This window comes from Phyllobates terribilis, unplaced genomic scaffold, assembly GCF_046119375.1.
Source record: "Phyllobates terribilis strain yellow unplaced genomic scaffold, ASM4611937v1 Scaffold_4__5_contigs__length_816908805, whole genome shotgun sequence".
NCBI classification, from domain to species: Eukaryota; Metazoa; Chordata; class Amphibia; order Anura; family Dendrobatidae; genus Phyllobates; species Phyllobates terribilis.
Genome location: NW_027362764.1, coordinates 88,107,462 through 88,124,251, shown reverse-complemented (window position 1 = coordinate 88,124,251; position 16,790 = coordinate 88,107,462). Strand labels below are relative to the sequence as shown.

Sequence of the window (16,790 nt, the reverse complement as noted above, 5' to 3'; positions counted from 1 at the left end):
CAGGTAAAAATAAAAATTACATATCTATGGAAAGGGACTAGTCCTCTTTAAAGGGATTGTCTTTTAAAGACAAGCTGTCTATATGCTCTATTGAGGCGTCCTAGTGGAGTGGGACCCACTTCAAATCCCCCATTACATTATACCGTGAGCCAGAGCCACACTGCTTTGCTCCCATCTCCCTGTCTGACCATGAAGGATGGGAGCAGAGGATCTGACACTGGGGTGCACTGGGATACTTAACAGATCTGCAGTTCAAAACAGCTATACCAAGTGCAAGAACAAGGCAGCTAAAACTGCCCTTACAGTATGGAGTTATGGAGAAAAGTAAGCAAGATAAAGTAAAAGGAGTACATTACAAATGGTCTAACTTTGAAAAGAAATACATTAATGTTTACTTTTTTTTTTTTTTTTTGCATCTGCAAAATTGGACACTTGCTTGAATTGGCTCTAAAAAAAGGTAGAAACTAAGTTTACTTTAAGCATTTTAACTATTGCATATATAGAAATCATGTTGAACTTAAAATAAAGCATCTGCGCAAAAGGAAGGAGAGCTTAATAGGTTAACATTTCTAGAAGTAAGCTAAATGGAGAATCTCCTCCAAAGGAGCGACAACTTGTCCTAAGAATGTAATGGGTGACAGAGCGGGGAAAACATTGGAGGTACAGCAGGTTGCAGAACTTCAACAGTATCAACAACCATCATCATCTGGACGTTTGTTAGTGGAATGTACATTTTCCCATTTATGTGCGCCTCTAAAGTCAGCCACATATATAGGGAAGTGGTCGTCGAATTGATGCGGCTTGACTATAAAAATGTGTGTGCGGCTGGAAGCGACATTAACAGTATGAAGCTAAATGAGATATTTCTACTTCCATTTCTATTCCGCTTATCCAGACACAGATGGTATCATATAATAAAATACTACTACTAATAATAAAATACTACTACTAAAATCCAACTACTACTAATAAAATACTATTAATAAATACTACTACTAATAAAATGGCGCTAATTATTTGCTTTTTTAGACCGGGCAATTTGCATTGTAATGTAGTCAGCAGACAGCGACATTCCAGGTGTTGTGAATAGGGCACACTCAGCATGCTAGGAGTTGTAGTTCCACAGCAGCTGGAATGCTGCAGGTTGCTGCTCCTCTGTATATACTGGTCAATTCTGCAACTTTCTATAAGAGTACACTGCAAACACCACACCATCTCTCAGCTCCCTGGCCCACGGTGGCTGCTAGGAAGCTAGAGAGGGTTTAATAGTATTTTGATAATTCAGGTGAACATTCCATATATTTTCAGCAGTAGAGCAGTCTCTTACCCAGAGCACTCTTCCCGCTCCACGGGGTCCCTTCTGACTGCAGAGTCCTTTTCTGGTCTTGCATGTCATCCACCTGTACCTGCGGGGCGCTTCCTCCTGCTGACAGCTCTCTCCGTACGGCGGGCTGTAACACTGACGGCGCGCTGAATAACTCTGCCGTGCCCTTACTTGAGAGAACATGCCCGAGCATCTTCTGCTCCCTGGCAGGTTCCTCCTCCCTTGTAATATCCAGAACAGGATGAGAGGTGGCTTCCTTCTGAACAAAACTAGATTTTCTCAAGCCGCTGCTATCTTCTGCCACAGACACTCTGGTCTCATCAAACATGGGTTTCCTCAGTTCCTGGTCTTTGACTTTATCGGCAGCCGGAGAAAACCACGGTTCTGACAGCGGCAGGCTCCTCTCTGTAGAGCTTCCTGTCTCCATTGAAGTGTGAAGCAGAGTGGAAGCGCTGGAGACACTTGATATTCTCTCGTCATAATTAGATGACTTTGTGACATTCTTGTCCCCGGGATAGACGGGAGACGATCGAGACGTTAAAGTGGCCACAGATGTTACCACAGTCTGAGATAATGGTGCGATCTTCTCACCTCCGTTCTTAAACTGAAGAGGCAAACCAAAAACACATGTCAGCTAATGGGTACAGATAGGTATTCGGGTTTATAGTTTTGCTTAAAGGGATTGTCCACTTTTTTTTTTTTTTTTTTATATATTTTGGGGATAGAGATCTAGATGCATCTATATTATATTTATTTATATTAGTAGCAAAAGCTACAAAATTAAATTTCCTCCTGCTTGTTAGTGCTGCCTTCCTTACAGAGGGTCATTTGACCAGCCCTGCTCATCAGCCTCCTCCAATTGAAAAACAGCTTGGACATTATATTCAAATAGTTCCCATGGCTGGGTGTCAATTAGCCAGGTTTCAGTCTTTCTCAGTCTTTATCCACACGTACATCACTTTACAAATGGTAAGGCTTTAATATTAGAGGTTAGGGCAGTCCCTAATAAGGTCACCGTGACGTGGTTGGACGGATGTTCGCAGTTTTTTTAATCAAAATTATGTTAACTAAAGCACCCTATATTATTTTCATGCACTATTGCTGTTCATTTATTTACTGCAGGGTATTTGCTTATTATGTTATGTTGGGTTTTTGTCAAGATAGAGAAGGGGGCTGGCTTAGCTAAGAACAAAGTTGCCATTCTTCCAGAAATTCCACGACAGTCCGTTAAAATAGGGCACTTTTTTGCCAGGTCTATAACAAAAATTAAGGAGTCTGATTTTTTTTTTTTTTTTATTTAAGCTGAAGAAACTTATAAAGATTATTTTGACTGTAGTTATTTTACAGGTCAAAGTGAACGCAAAATTATAGACTGTAGACATGAATAACTTATAACCATAATGATTTATTATGGTTTTCCAATGTGTCCATAAAAAATATTGTAGGTCTGTGATTTCCTGATAGGCTGTCCAGATAAAAAAAAAAAAAAAAAAAAACAAGATGGAAACCCTGGCTAATAGACCGCTAGCTGCCTTGAAAATAAACTTTTGAGGCCAGGCAACAGGGGTCTGAACTTCGGCAATCATTGAAGTTAAGATAAGTTTATTAAATTTGTAAACAAAGTCAAAACTTTTTATTTAGTAGTAGCCTAATAAATAAAAAGTTTTGGCTTGGTTTCCTAATAGTAGGATGACTCTTTATGGGAAATATATGGATTTAACTGGTTGGACCTTTTGGTTGCGCTATAGTTTATCATGATCATGTCAAATCAATGATGAAGCTTTGGATCATGATGATGTAGACAAACTGCAACAATCACAACTTATGCCGTACATGAAAATTCTTCCAGACGTAAAATGCTGGACCTGTTCACCTCACGATGGAAATGGTTTCCTAATAGTAGGATGACTCTTTATGGGAAATATATGGATTTAACTGGTTGGACCTTTTGGTTGCGCTATAGCTTGTCATGATCATGTCAAATCAATGATAAAGCTTCGGATCATGAAGATGTAGACAAACTGCAACAATCACAACTTCTGCCGTATATGAAAATTCTTCCAGACGTAAAATGCTGGACCTGTTCACCTCACGATGGAAATGGTTTCCTAATAGTAGGATGACTCTTTATGGGAAATATATGGATTTAACTGGTTGGACCTTTTGGTTGCGCTATAGCTTGTCATGATCATGTCAAATCAATGATAAAGCTTCGGATCATGAAGATGTAGACAAACTGCAACAATCACAACTTCTGCCGTATATGAAAATTCTTCTAGATGTAAAATACTAGACCCATCTACCTCACCATGGAAATTTTGTAAAAGATTTGATATGTTCATATCATTTTTAGGATAAAGTTTGTACATTTTAGTCTATATATTATAAATCTATACATAGGAACCAACGAAGCTATTATAGTAGAAGCTACCTGCTCGACTTCCACCAGAGTAACTGGCTGGGTTTGATAGCGGGCATTCATCCTCCGCTGTTTGATGTCCATCCGGCTTCGAGTCGCCTTCTCTTTGGTGACTGGTTGGGAGAGTTTATTAAATAAAGCCATCTTCTCAGCCAAGGACAGAGACGAGGAATCGGGTTCCTCGAGACTACTAGGTTCTGCTTGGATTTCTTTAACAATTTCCGCTTCTGCTCTGGACGCAGCCTTGTGATGTGCGGATGCCTGTAAACTACAATTTAGAGCCAAAGAGGAAACATAATAAATAAGAAACATAAATCCTATATATACGGATACTGCAGCAGGCCACCATCATAAAACCCCATGCACCGAGACACCAAACATGCTGAACCAATCACATTAAGCTCTAATATCACCACAAGTATGTACGTGTTCTGACACAAGCAGGACCCATATGTCTTCTGCATGGTTTATTATGGCATTGCATGTCAAAATTCAACTGTTCAAAACCCGAAGATTCATTAAAGACACCTCTATTATGGGATGTTTTAAGACCTCAATAGTCACTTGAATCAAACTTGAAGGGTTATTCCAATCGTCAGACAGATCTTGTCGATAGTCCTTCTAAAAAGAAAATGGTCTCTTCAGAGAGGAAGAGGACCATAACTCTAGCGCCACCTATTGGAAGTAACAATCCTAAAAGTGAATATTGTCCCTTTAACGAGCCTTGTCACATGATTTAGGATAAAAGCCAGAATCAGAAACTCAATTTGCAGACACTGTTTCAGGATACTGCCCCTCGTCAGTGCAAAGTATGAGTTCCGGTTTGGCTGGGTGAGCGGCGTCAGACAGGTATCCAAGGGATAACGTTTCTCCTTGCGGAGAGTGACATGTTAAGAATGTCAAGGTGAGGAGACTTTTTCAGAAGGAGAAACGTTACCCATTGGATACCGGTCGGACGCCTCTCACCCAGCCAAACCAGAACTCACACTTTGCACTGACGAGGGGCAGTATCCTGAAACACGGTCTCTGCAATTGAGTTTCTGGTTCTGGCTTTTATCCTAAGTCATGTGACAAGGCTCGTTAAAGGGACAATATTGACTTTTAGGATTGCTACTTCCTATAGGTGGCACTAGAGTTCTAGTTCTCTTCCTCTATGAAGAGACAATTTACATATTTTCCAGACTAGCATTGGGCTTAGTCTCCTCACCTTGACATGCTTCTAAAAAGAAGCATTTTTGCAATTTATTACTTCTGAAAATTTGCAGCAGATGAGGAGATATTAACACTTCTTTTGTTTACAGCTCATTGCCGAGGAGACCGTGTATAGAGGTGTTTCCAGTCATTATTATCCAGCCTCTGATAAGGAACCAGTTATCAATGGTGTTTTCTGACTAGCCATGCACTTTAATACAGGGAAAAAAAATACATCACAAGGGTCATGGTATATGCATTTTTGTGCTAGTTTAATATTTCTGGGAGAAATTATGATTTAATGCTAAAAAGGTGATCTTGAAAAAAAAAATTGTAGGGAGTATTTTTATAGAGCGCACCTGTCGGGAGGTTAGAAGTCATGCATCCACTGCATACACACTGTCATGGTGTCAGTGTAACAGCAACAGTTGGTGTTAAAACCGAGGTTAATAATTAATTTGGCATCTGTCACATTTGACCGTCTCCCTGTTTGGCATGCGAGACACGTCCCCTCTAGTACCTGATACGATGCACACAACTCTTAGTGACAGTGGGGCTAGGGACTCTCGGGGTTACAGTGTGGGTGGTCATGGTGTGTGCGGCAGGGCTAGGCTTGCTTTAACATCGCAAAAAAAAGGAAAACAGAAGAATAGCAAAATAAGCCAAGAGGAAAGAAAACAGGTAAGAAAAAAAATAAAAGGTGAAAATAATATAGCAAGTAATAGTAATAGCTGTGCTGGTGCTGCCAAGAAGAGAGAAAATGTATATGGTAAATGTATGAGAAGATCACAGCCAGAAAATAAAGCCCAAACCAAAGCTACATAGAGGAATTGTGTAGAAATATAAAAAAGTTCATCTGTCTAGTACATACATGTCAAACTCTGGCCCGCAGAGTGATATTTGGCCCATGACACCAGAACCGCCACGACTACGCGGGGGCCCACTATTCTGCGTGGAGGACTAGGCGGGGGCCCACTATTCTGCGTGGAGGACTAGGCGGGGGCCCACTATTCTGCGTGGAGGACTAGGCGGGGGCCCACTATTCTGCGTGGAGGACTAGGCGGGGGCCCACTATTCTGCGTGGAGGACTAGGCGGGGGCCCACTATTCTGCGTGGAGGACTAGACGGGGGCCCACTATTCTGCGTGGAGGACTAGACGGGGGCCCACTATTCTGCGTGGAGGACTAGACGGGGGCCCACTATTCTGCGTGGAGGACTACGCGGGGGCCCACTATTCTGCGTGGAGGACTACACGGGGGCCCACTATTCTGCGTGGAGGACTACGCGGGGGCCCACTATTCTGCGTGGAGGACTACGCGGGGGCCCACTATTCTGCGTGGAGGACTACGCGGGGGCCCACTATTCTGCGTGGAGGACTACGCGGGGGCCCACTATTCTGCGTGGAGGACTACGCGGGGGCCCACTATTCTGCGTGGAGGACTACGCAGGGGCCCACTATTCTGCGTGGAGGACTATGTGGGACCAATTCTGTGTGGAGGACTATGTGGGGCCCATTATTCTGCGTGGAGGACTATGTGGGACCGATTCTGTGTGGAGGACTATGTGGGGCCCAATGTTTCGCATGAAGGACTATGTGGGTCCCAAAGTACTGTATGGAAAGCTATGTGGCCCATTATTCTGTATGGAGGACTATGAGGGGCCCATTATTCCGTATACTGGTTGGCCCGCGACTTTGTCCAATTTTTCATTTCGGCCCTCTGTGTGTTTGTTTGACATCCCTGGTCTAGTATTAAGGAAAAAAGTGCCACTCTGGTCTATGGACTGTTTTCATTATTACATCCTCATTGAAGTAAACACGTCTCCACTGCAATACCAGGCACAGCCTATGGACAAGAGTGGCGCCATTAGAACCCCTTTTCTAATCTTGGACAATTTCTTCAATATTTCTTAGCGATAGGATATAAAAGCCATAGATTGTGGCTGCAGGAAGAAAACACAGCTGCAAAGAGCATGTAAGCGTTTTTAAGGTGGTCGCTACAAGACCAAACTACAGATTTTCAGGAAATAAGGTATAAAGACAAATTTATCGGTGCCGTCATTAACCCTTTTAAAAGTGCGGTTAACGGCTTCATCATTCTTCATCTCTCAGAATGGTATGTGTATTTTTCATGGCTCTTAAGCCTTTTGCTTTACAACCTGGATTGGAGGAACCTCTGATCATGGCCATTTCATCCTTTAATCATGCCAAAGTCAAGGCTGCAGGGTTTGCCCATGATCTGTCAGGTACGTTCCTAAAACAACCATCTTCACTGTGAACTGAAGATCGCCTATAAATTCTGGTCCCCAATGCAAAACATAAAATCCCCCATTTACCATATGCCATGTAATAGACTGCAGTCTTCTAATGTGCCCTTAGAAGGAATCAGTCACCAGTTTTTTGATACCTAATCTGACGTAGCGACAGAGACCCCAATTCCAGTGATGTGTCACTTACTGGGCTGCTTGCTGTAGTTTTTATAAAAACATTTATCAGTAGGAGATCATCACTAGAGGGCTAGTAAACCTGCTGTCAAGTAGTTCAACCACACCCCCAATACTGATTGGCAGCCTTCTGGCTATGTACAGAGAAACCTGCCAATCAGTGGTGTGGGCGGGGTTATACAGAGCTCAGCATTCAGAGAACTGCAGCAGCAAAAACTGAGATTTTATAAGAACTGCAGCAAGGAGCCCAATAAGTGACATCATTGGAATTGAGGTCTCTGCACCAAAATCCTGATGCTCTCAGATGGGGGAGCAAAAACCTGGTGACAGATTCCCTTTAAGGACTCACACCAGTAATCCGGTGCAAAAGTTCCTGACTGCACATGGAGGATACCCAACTATAAAATACCAATAAAATTTAATTTCTATAAAAAGCTGAAATATCTAACTGTAACAAGAAAACCAGATAGCTGCAGCTTCACGTCACCTTCTAGTTAAGTATCACCGACTCGAATTTCAGCACGTACGTTATTTGGTGCTGGAAGGATGAAATAATGACCTATGTTTTCCTGGAAAAGCCTCCACTACAGAACAGCTCAAGTGATTCATGTCTCAATTCCCGCTGGAAACGCAGAGCAGCTCGCTCAGAATCCATCATTTTGGCAGACGTGCTGTGACGTGCCGGGGTCCCTAAGCTACAAGCACTTCGTCCGTCCCCCCAAAAGTTGATAAACTGGGAACAGAGCCCAACCCCCGAACTACAAGCAGCTATGACCGTGCCAGCACTTACGTAGCTGCGATCACCACCTCCTCTGTAGTGACGGGCTGAGTGCGGGACCGGTCCTGCGCGCGCCGGAGCCTCCTGTCCACGGCCGCGTTTCTTGAGCGTGGCTTAGCAGCTTTCGGGTCCAGAGATTTTTCCATTTCCTGCAATTGGAACAGAACAGGAAAAAAATTACTATTTACCCTAAAGGACACCCAGAAAACTCATTTAAAACTTCACGGCCAGGATTATACATGCAAAATATTGGCATCAGGAAAGATCCAAGGGGAAATCAGAATGTATTTTACACATCAGCACAATAAAACTGGTACGGTGGTAAAGGGATCCAACTAGTTTCTTGTTAAGTACAAGACTTTGATATCAGGAACACTGGATTAAAAGCGCCTTGAGAAACTGTCCTCAGGAAATGTTACAATTTTAGTAGTAATGCCAAAAACAACAAGCGAGTGCCATGGCTATAAAGCAATAAGCAGTGGTGAAAACCAGCTTTTAACTAGTAAAAGGGTCTCGAATATAGAAAAAAAGGGTCCTTAATTTTCCAGAAACAGCAACACAGGTATCAAGTTAACAGAGGTGAACTGCAATACCAGGCACGGCCTTCAGATAAGAGTGGCGTGGTTCCTTGCCAGGAAGACTTTTCGGTAGGATGGAGTAAAAAATATTTGCAGGACCCTGGCAAGGTGACCATGTCAGAAGGCCCTGCAAACCTACTAAGTGCCGGCATCTTTAGCGCCTCTTCTGAACAGTAGGCCCAGCCTCATCGGCGTGACTCACTCATAATGTTGCAACAGGCCTGCTAATCAAAAGTGGTGCAAGGGATGCTGACAGGAAGGAGGAGGCTCGTACGGCTCTGGTCCAGCCATGAACTAGTGACGTGGACCTGCAAGTCCTTGGGGTAGGTTAACAGAATTTCTAACTGCAGTAGTAGCAGAGTGGGTAAGATTTCAGCAGACCTAATTCCCATGGTGTGTGGATTTTTTTAACCTGAAAATTGACTGGTGGTCCAGATTTTTCAATGTGCAGCCAGTCAATTTATGATGCAGATTATGCATGGATCTGTGATGGATTTTATCCACAGAGTTCAATGGCAAGGTCAAAATCCACAATTATGATGGATTTCGCTGGGCATTACCAATCTGGGCAATCTGCTAAAGGGGTGATCCACTACTAGACGACAATGACCGCTTAATCAATTCAAGACCCTAAAAATAAAAAAAAACAGCGGACAACACATTCAAAGACATTAAAAATAGTAGATTGTGCACTTTTTTAAAGTGGAAATGTATTCACAATTATAGATGGGAGAATCGATTTGCCAAATTCCGGTTCATCGGCCAGGCCCGCAACTGTGTGACGGATACTTGCGAATCTCCTTACTGCCCGGCTTTACCTTCTTTTCTTTTGATTAGCAAGGTTAATCCAAAGAGGAGCCAGAAGTAAGGAGATTGGCACGCCTCCCGTCGAGTGGTCACAGATTACAGATCTGGCCGATACACCGGAGTTCTGTGAACTTCACGGCTGCTTCAGAGGCTCCATTGACTGTTTCCCTACTGGTGTCTGTATAACCAGCATCCTACAATGAGGTCTTGTCTCATGTGACTGCTACCTAAATCTCATAGGATAAGACTACAGATGAGCAAATGGATTTGCAGAACCCTGGTCCAATGGTTACATCAGTATGCTGGAGCCTCGTGAACCGCCTCCTACGTGGGGGAATCCCAGGTGCCTCTTCTGATTTGTAACTCCGGCGTTGCGTCATCATTGTGGTATGATGCACACATGACATCTCTCTGGGCCTCCTAATCACAAGAGGCTCCGAAAGGGTCGATAGGTGTATAGAATACAGATGTAGCCACCAGACCAGGGTCCTGCAAATCAATATGCTCATCTCCAGACAAGAGGTCATAGTATGTAATTGAGTTCTACAGAAAAGTATAATCAACAAAGACCCCAAAGCGTCAAAACGGAGATGTAATTTAAAAAAAGTAATAATTTACGTTCTTGATTTACGCTGAGAAAACAAATCAAATCCACAGATTTAGCTTATACACCCTATTCTCTCTCTGGCATATTTTAAGGGGTTGTCCAGGCTTGGGGCTCTAGTCTGCAGTAATTCTGACTGCAGATTTGAGAACCCTCAAATTGGCATACTTCCAGCCACATTCTAACTAGACTTGTCCTGACTCACTCAATTCACTTATATTGATGTCTAGTCGTCATGAGACTACATGCATCCAAGTCACATACTTGCGTTCATGCGCCCACTGCTCCCCGCACTGATAGAATGATTGCACACTTGAGCCCCAAAGCCTGGACAGCCCCCTTAAAGATGCCAGAGAAAGAATACTCTATATAAGCATAATCTGTTTTATGGGAATCATACTTGTACCTGGTTGGGGAAAAAAACAAGTTTTCCAATTAAAGCAATCACCAGATTTTACCATAGGTGAATGAAGACAGAGTCATGGGTGGAAATAATTAACCTCTCTTCCATATTGGATGGAATATTGCCCAAAAATGATTCACCCCGTAATAACAAGGTCTATTAATAAGCATGAATAGCCATAGCCATGGTCAAAGTATTTCCTGAAAATTCCGTTGTGCAAAAGGTCACATCGATATTAACAAGGGGCAACATCTCACTTACCCTAAACAAAAGCCTCTTTGCAGCGACACTAAGTTTTGCTCTTTCGTCCACCTTTGCTTCCTCTGTGGAGAAAATAAAGTCAATAGGTTCACTACCACTATGTGTATAAGCACTAAATACACTAGAAAAAAACCTCGGCTGCTAGTTTAACGAAGGAAGAAAGCTGTTATTGTATTGTCAAAAAAAAACACAAATGGGAACTTTTACAAGGGAGATAGAGAAAAAAAATTTTTGCATTGCCAGACAAGGTCAAGGAACCACCACCTATATATTTAAGGCAGATCTATTACACTTTTCCATCCCAAAGTCCAGTAAAAAAATATTTTTGTTAAATGTAAGCATTTTATTTGTTTTAACATGGAAATTGATTGGATGCCACTGTTTGGCATCCATCACAAGCATCCATTTAACAGATGTGTCATAGGCTTTCAGCAGCTTTTACAGCAGCTACGTAGATGGCGATGCAGCCCATGTTGGTGGCCTAAGAGCATCATTCGTCATCCACAGATTTTAATGGCACCCGTTACATGGATCCATAATGGGGATTATCAAGTCCTTTGTGCCAGTTTTTCGGCATCAGAGTCATCCATTTTTGCTGCACGTCATACTCTCTGCAAAAATTTGCAAATTCGATGCTGCTTAAAACTGGGTGTAATCTGGGCGTAGCTGGCGACACTTAAAAGGGGTTTTCCCCTCGAACTAAAGTTAATTTTAATCAATAGATCTTGGAATAATAATAATTTCCACAAATGGATGTGTTTAAATAAAATGTTCCTGTGCTGAGATAATCTTATAAATGTGCCCCTGCTGTGTACTGTGTAATGGCCGTGTCTGACCACAGGGACATGGTCTGATCATACCACATCTCCTGGGCAGGAGGAAGCAAAAGCGTATACAGACATTACAGCAGGGGTTTGCAAATTATTGTTTTTGTTAGGTAAAACATTTCTCTGCCTGCTTTCAAACAATGTTTTACTTCAAAGAAAGAATCAGCTGTGATCCTGTGCTGTAATGTCTGTATACTCTTCTGCTTCTCTCTTGCCAGGAGCTGTGGTATGATCAGACCATGTTCCTGTACGGTCAGACACAGCCATTACACAGTACACAGCAGGGACACATTTATAAGATTATCTCGGCACAGGAATATTTTATTTAAACACATCCAATTGTGGAACTTATTATTATTCCAAGACCTATAGATTAAAATTAACTTTTATTCATGGGAAAACCTAAGATTTAAGCCAAATTTGGGAGCTGCAACTTTTTAAAAAGTCCCAATATTCTATAAAATGGTGAAATAAAAAGTGGGAAATCAGTTCTAGACAAAAGTGTTATAAAGATTTGCCATCACACAACATGCAACACTTTGCAAAAATTTGATGCAAATAACTGCAATGCAACCACAGGAAAAATGGACTTCAAAAATTACATGATGAACACTAACACGACGGAACACATATTAGTCTAAAAGTGAGGGACGTCATCGATAAACAGAGGCTATGATGGATGCCTAACACATTCATCGGGCAGAGATTTTCCCAGCATAAAAAGTAAAGAGATTCTATCAACTGTAGCGTGAACATGGTTAAAATTCCCTCTTTGATTGAAGGCTCTGGCTTCATAGAGACAGAAAAAGGAGGAAATACAGTACAGACCAAAAGTTTGGACACCTTCTCATTTAAAGATTTTTCTGTATTTTCATGACTATGAAAATTGTGCATTCACACTGAAGGCATCAAAACTATGAATTAACACATGTGGAATTATATACTTAACAAAAAAGTGTGAAACAACTGAAAATATGTCTTATATTCTAGGTTCTTCAAAGTAGCCACCTTTTGCATTGATGACTGCTTTGCACACTCTTGGCATTCTCTTGATGAGCTTCAAGAGGTAGTCACCGGAAATGGTCTTCCAACAATCTTGAAGGAGTTCCCAGAGATGCTTAGCACTTGTTGGCCCTTTTGCCTTCACTCTGCGGTCCAGCTCACCCCAAACCATCTCGATTGGGTTCAGGTCTGGTGACTGTGGAGGCCAGGTCATCTGGCGTAGCACCCCATCACTCTCCTTCTTGGTCAAATAGCCCTTACACAGCCTGGAGGTGTGTTTGGGGTCATTGTCCTGTTGAAAAATAAATGATGGTCCAACTAAACGCAAACCGGATGGAATAGCATACCGCTGCAAGATGCTGTGGTAGCCATGCTGGTTCAGTATGCCTTCAATTTTGAATAAATCCCCAACAGTGTCACCAGCAAAGCACCCCCACACCATCACACCTCCTCCTCCATGCTTCACGGTGGGAACCAGGCATGTAGAGTCCATCCGTTCACCTTTTCTGCGTGGCACGGACACGGTGGTTGGAACCAAAGATCTCAAATTTGGACTCCTCAGACCAAAGCATAGATTTCCACTGGTCTAATGTCCATTCCTTGTGTTCTTTAGCCCAAACAAGTCTCTTCTGCTTGTTGCCTGTCCTTAGCAGTGGTTTCCTAGCAGTTATTTTACCATGAAGACCTGCTGCACAAAGTCTCCTCTTAACAGTTGTTGAAGAGATGTGTCTGCTGCTAGAACTCTGTGTGGCATTGACCTGGTCTCTAATCTGAGCTGCTGTTAACCTGCGATTTCTGAGGCTGGTGACTCGGATAAACTTATCCTCAGAAGCAGAGGTGACTCTTGGTCTTCCTTTCCAGGGGCGGTTCTCATGTGAGCCAGTTTCTTTGTAGCGCTTGATGGTTTTGGCAACTGCAATTGGGGACACTTTCAAAGTTTTCCCAATTTTTCGCACTGACTGACCTTCATTTCTTAAAGTAATGATGGCCACTCGTTTTTCTTTACTTAGCTGCTTTTTTCTTTCCATAATACAAATTCTAACAGTCTATTCAGTAGGACTATCAGCTGTGTATCCACCAGACTTCTGCACAACACAACTGATGGTCCCAACCCCATTTATAAGGCAAGAAATCCCACTTATTAAACCTGACAGGGCACACCTGTGAAGTGAAAACCATTTCCGGTGACTACCTCTTGAAGCTCATCAAGAGAATGCCAAGAGTGTGCAAAGCAGTCATCAAAGCAAAAGGTGGCTACTTTGAAGAACCTAGAATATAAGACATATTTTCAGTTGTTTCACACTTTTTTGTTAAGTATATAATTCCACATGTGGTAATTCATAGTTTTGATGCCTTCAGTGTGAATGTACAATTTTTATAGTCATGAAAATACAGAAAAATCTTTAAATGAGAAGGTGTGTCCAAACATTTGGTCTGCACTGTATATGGAAACCAATCAGGAGGGAAGGTGCACTTAAATGTTCCTCTCGATGATGCAGCAATCGCCTGTACTTGGAGCGATTGAAAAGGGAGCTTGAAAAGAGAAGAATGAAAGTAAATCGTACTTTCCAGACTGGTCGCGTGTCCCCTGACCTGAACTCCACAGCCTCATGTGGGTCAGGAGACCGCGACTGGTTTGTGCACCTGTGTACACAGATGTATATGAATCCAGCCTAAGAGGCAATGCTTTATCTTTTTTTATCCAACTGCAGACAAGGAAGATGGGGGAGGCTTCTGCTGCAGCTAGTTGCCATACAGCCAGCAACAATGGTTAGGAAAATGGGGGTAACATGGCTGATCTCTAGTTTAATTGTGATCTAATAAAAGATCAAAGAAAAAGACAAAAAATAGGAACAACCCCACAGTGTCAAGATGTATACTTGCCTTCAGCTGTCTGCATTGGCGGTGACTGATGAAACGTTGTCCTGTGGAAGACAGAACAATCATTTGTCTGCTTTATTTCAAAGCATTGAAGTCTTTTAACCATGTAAAACTCATGCAAAATATGAATAAATTCATTTCACAGCAAGTTAACAAAAACACAGAAGTGGAATAATTGGAATAAGTGTTTTAAGGTTGTGTTTTTTTCTACGAAGGTGTCAATGCATCCAAAACTAAAGCTTCAAATCGATATTCTAAAATAAAAAGTACATGGGGTTGAAAAACAAAGTCGTTTCTAATTTGAGTCTCAAGCTTAAAATGGCAAGCAAAAAAAAAATAAAATAAAGCTTGATCCATTAGACTGTTGCCTAAAACACATGGTCATGCCACCATAACATGGTCACGATTGTATGGTCTTCAGCTGGTCATTCCGGTGCGTACCTATCTGTTTCTTTGCGTTCAGCTGAAGTTACAGGTTGGGTTCTAAATCTTTCAGAAGTCTTTCTATTGTCACCAGGGGAGATATAGAGTCTTGGCCTTCGCGGGCCCCTTTCCCGCTCATTGGCGGCGGCACCAAGATCAACACTTGATGCAGGCATTTCAGCCTTGGGTTCACTTTGTGATCAAGATGAAGGTTATTAGAAAAAGAAAAAAGGGAGAGAGAGAGACAAAATGATAATGATGAAAGTAAAGAGCACGGCAAACACTTCAAAATGTCAAAAACATGCAAGAGGACAGACAAAAGCATTCCACAAGGGAGTTAAGTTCTGTGTGAGTAGTCTTATTCGGTCACCAAAGAAGTGAATCTAATAACATTGTGCGGTAAGTTGAGGACGTGCGGGGGGGGTCACACACTATTAATGGGGAGAAAAAAATTTGCAAACATCACCCACGGGTCTGTTTTTTTGCTGGAATTCGCTGTCTCCAAAAATGCACTTCTGAGCTGGGCCACAGACACCTTGGTGTTTACCGTTCCAGCTTCTCCATTGGCAATGTGTGGATCTTCTTCAGTGCCCAAAAATACCATCTCTTTTTCTACTTCAGATTCTTTTATTGAAATAGCTTCTGATTTTGGCATGCCAGAGTCTGACATTGAGCGCACAAGCATTTTATGCTTCATAGTTGAAACCTCCTTGGGTTGTCCAAGTGGTCTGTAGGGTTGACTGGTTAATCCACTCTGCAGATACATGATGGCTTCGGCTCTCCCCGATCGCTCATTTGCCTTGTTCTGGGGTAGAACATTTTGTGACATGTATGGAAGTGTGTCCTTAGGAGGTGGCACATCTCTACTTTTTTGCTTGTCCGCATAGGAAGATATATATCTTGGATTTTCCTCAAAAGAGTCATGAAGCTTACCATTACTAGTCATCGTTTTGAAGGGCTCAACTGTATTGGACAGTCCTTGATAAATTTGACGAGATTTATCAGCATTCCCCTCATTGACTGCCAGTGGATTTCTCAGTGAGGTAGTGAAGGCAGACACCATGACGCTGTCAGACTTGGTGCGTGAAACAATCTTGGGTGTATGAGCAACATTAGCTGGTTGGATGTAGCCATGGATGGGTTGCTGGCTTGAGATTGGCTGCTTATATACTCTATCAAATGCAGAGTTCTCGGACTGAAATGGCTTATAATAGACCGGGGCTGCATGATGCTTCTTTTGGGTGGAGGTCTCGGTGTCAAATTTTGGACTCCCATGCATGTTCTCATCTCGCACCAGTCTCTCTCTAACTTTAACTCTTTAAAAAAGAAAATTAATTAGAATCCCAAAAGTAATTAAAATGGAAAGAATTAGTATCATGATCACAAAAGATAATAAGAACCTCGCATCAAGGAGAGAAACAGAATAATAAGAGGACATGAAAAGAAGCAAGTTGAAAAAGGGGCATTACAAAAGGCAACATAAGTCCAGAGAGTTTTGAGGTTGGATAGACGAGTCATTCACAAAAAGGTCCCTTTGGGTAAAAGGGTGAAGAAAAACAAAAAATTTAGGAAATACACCTCCTACCTCGCCCCGTATTTACCTACTTTCTCTATTAGCAACCCAAAGATCAACAATAAATTCCCGCTTGTCCCTTCGGTCTGATTTTTTGACAAAGTATAGTTATGACAAGCCGCATTAGTAGCAAAACATTTACTATAGAAGTGTATAGGCTTACAAAAAATTGGTGAGAAACCTCAGATAAACAAAAAAATGCTAATTTTTACATACTATAAAAATAATACATTTCACCCATAAAGCAATTTTTTTTTTTTAGGCTGGGGGGGGGGGG

The 16,790-nt window shown here is 42.1% G+C and overlaps 1 protein-coding gene across 11 annotated transcripts in view; it reads right to left on the bottom strand.

The window, feature by feature from the left end:
* Positions 1–16,790, bottom strand: part of SVIL (supervillin) — a 221,523-nt gene that overhangs the window by 77,852 nt on the left and 126,881 nt on the right. For 7 of the 11 annotated variants that reach the window (XM_073677601.1, XM_073677606.1, XM_073677602.1 and 4 more), the window contains 8 exons: positions 15,411–16,256; positions 14,959–15,132; positions 14,521–14,561; positions 10,808–10,869; positions 8,167–8,303; positions 5,455–5,550; positions 3,756–4,011; positions 1,328–1,928 (listed from right to left, as the gene is read on the bottom strand). In XM_073677601.1, coding sequence (XP_073533702.1) covers positions 1,328–1,928; positions 3,756–4,011; positions 5,455–5,550; positions 8,167–8,303; positions 10,808–10,869; positions 14,521–14,561; positions 14,959–15,132; positions 15,411–16,256 — 2,213 coding nt within the window. The remainder of the gene's footprint in view (positions 1–1,327; positions 1,929–3,755; positions 4,012–5,454; positions 5,551–8,166; positions 8,304–10,807; positions 10,870–14,520; positions 14,562–14,958; positions 15,133–15,410; positions 16,257–16,790) is intronic. The other 4 variants (XM_073677603.1, XM_073677604.1, XM_073677608.1 and 1 more) reach the window with 4 other exon arrangements.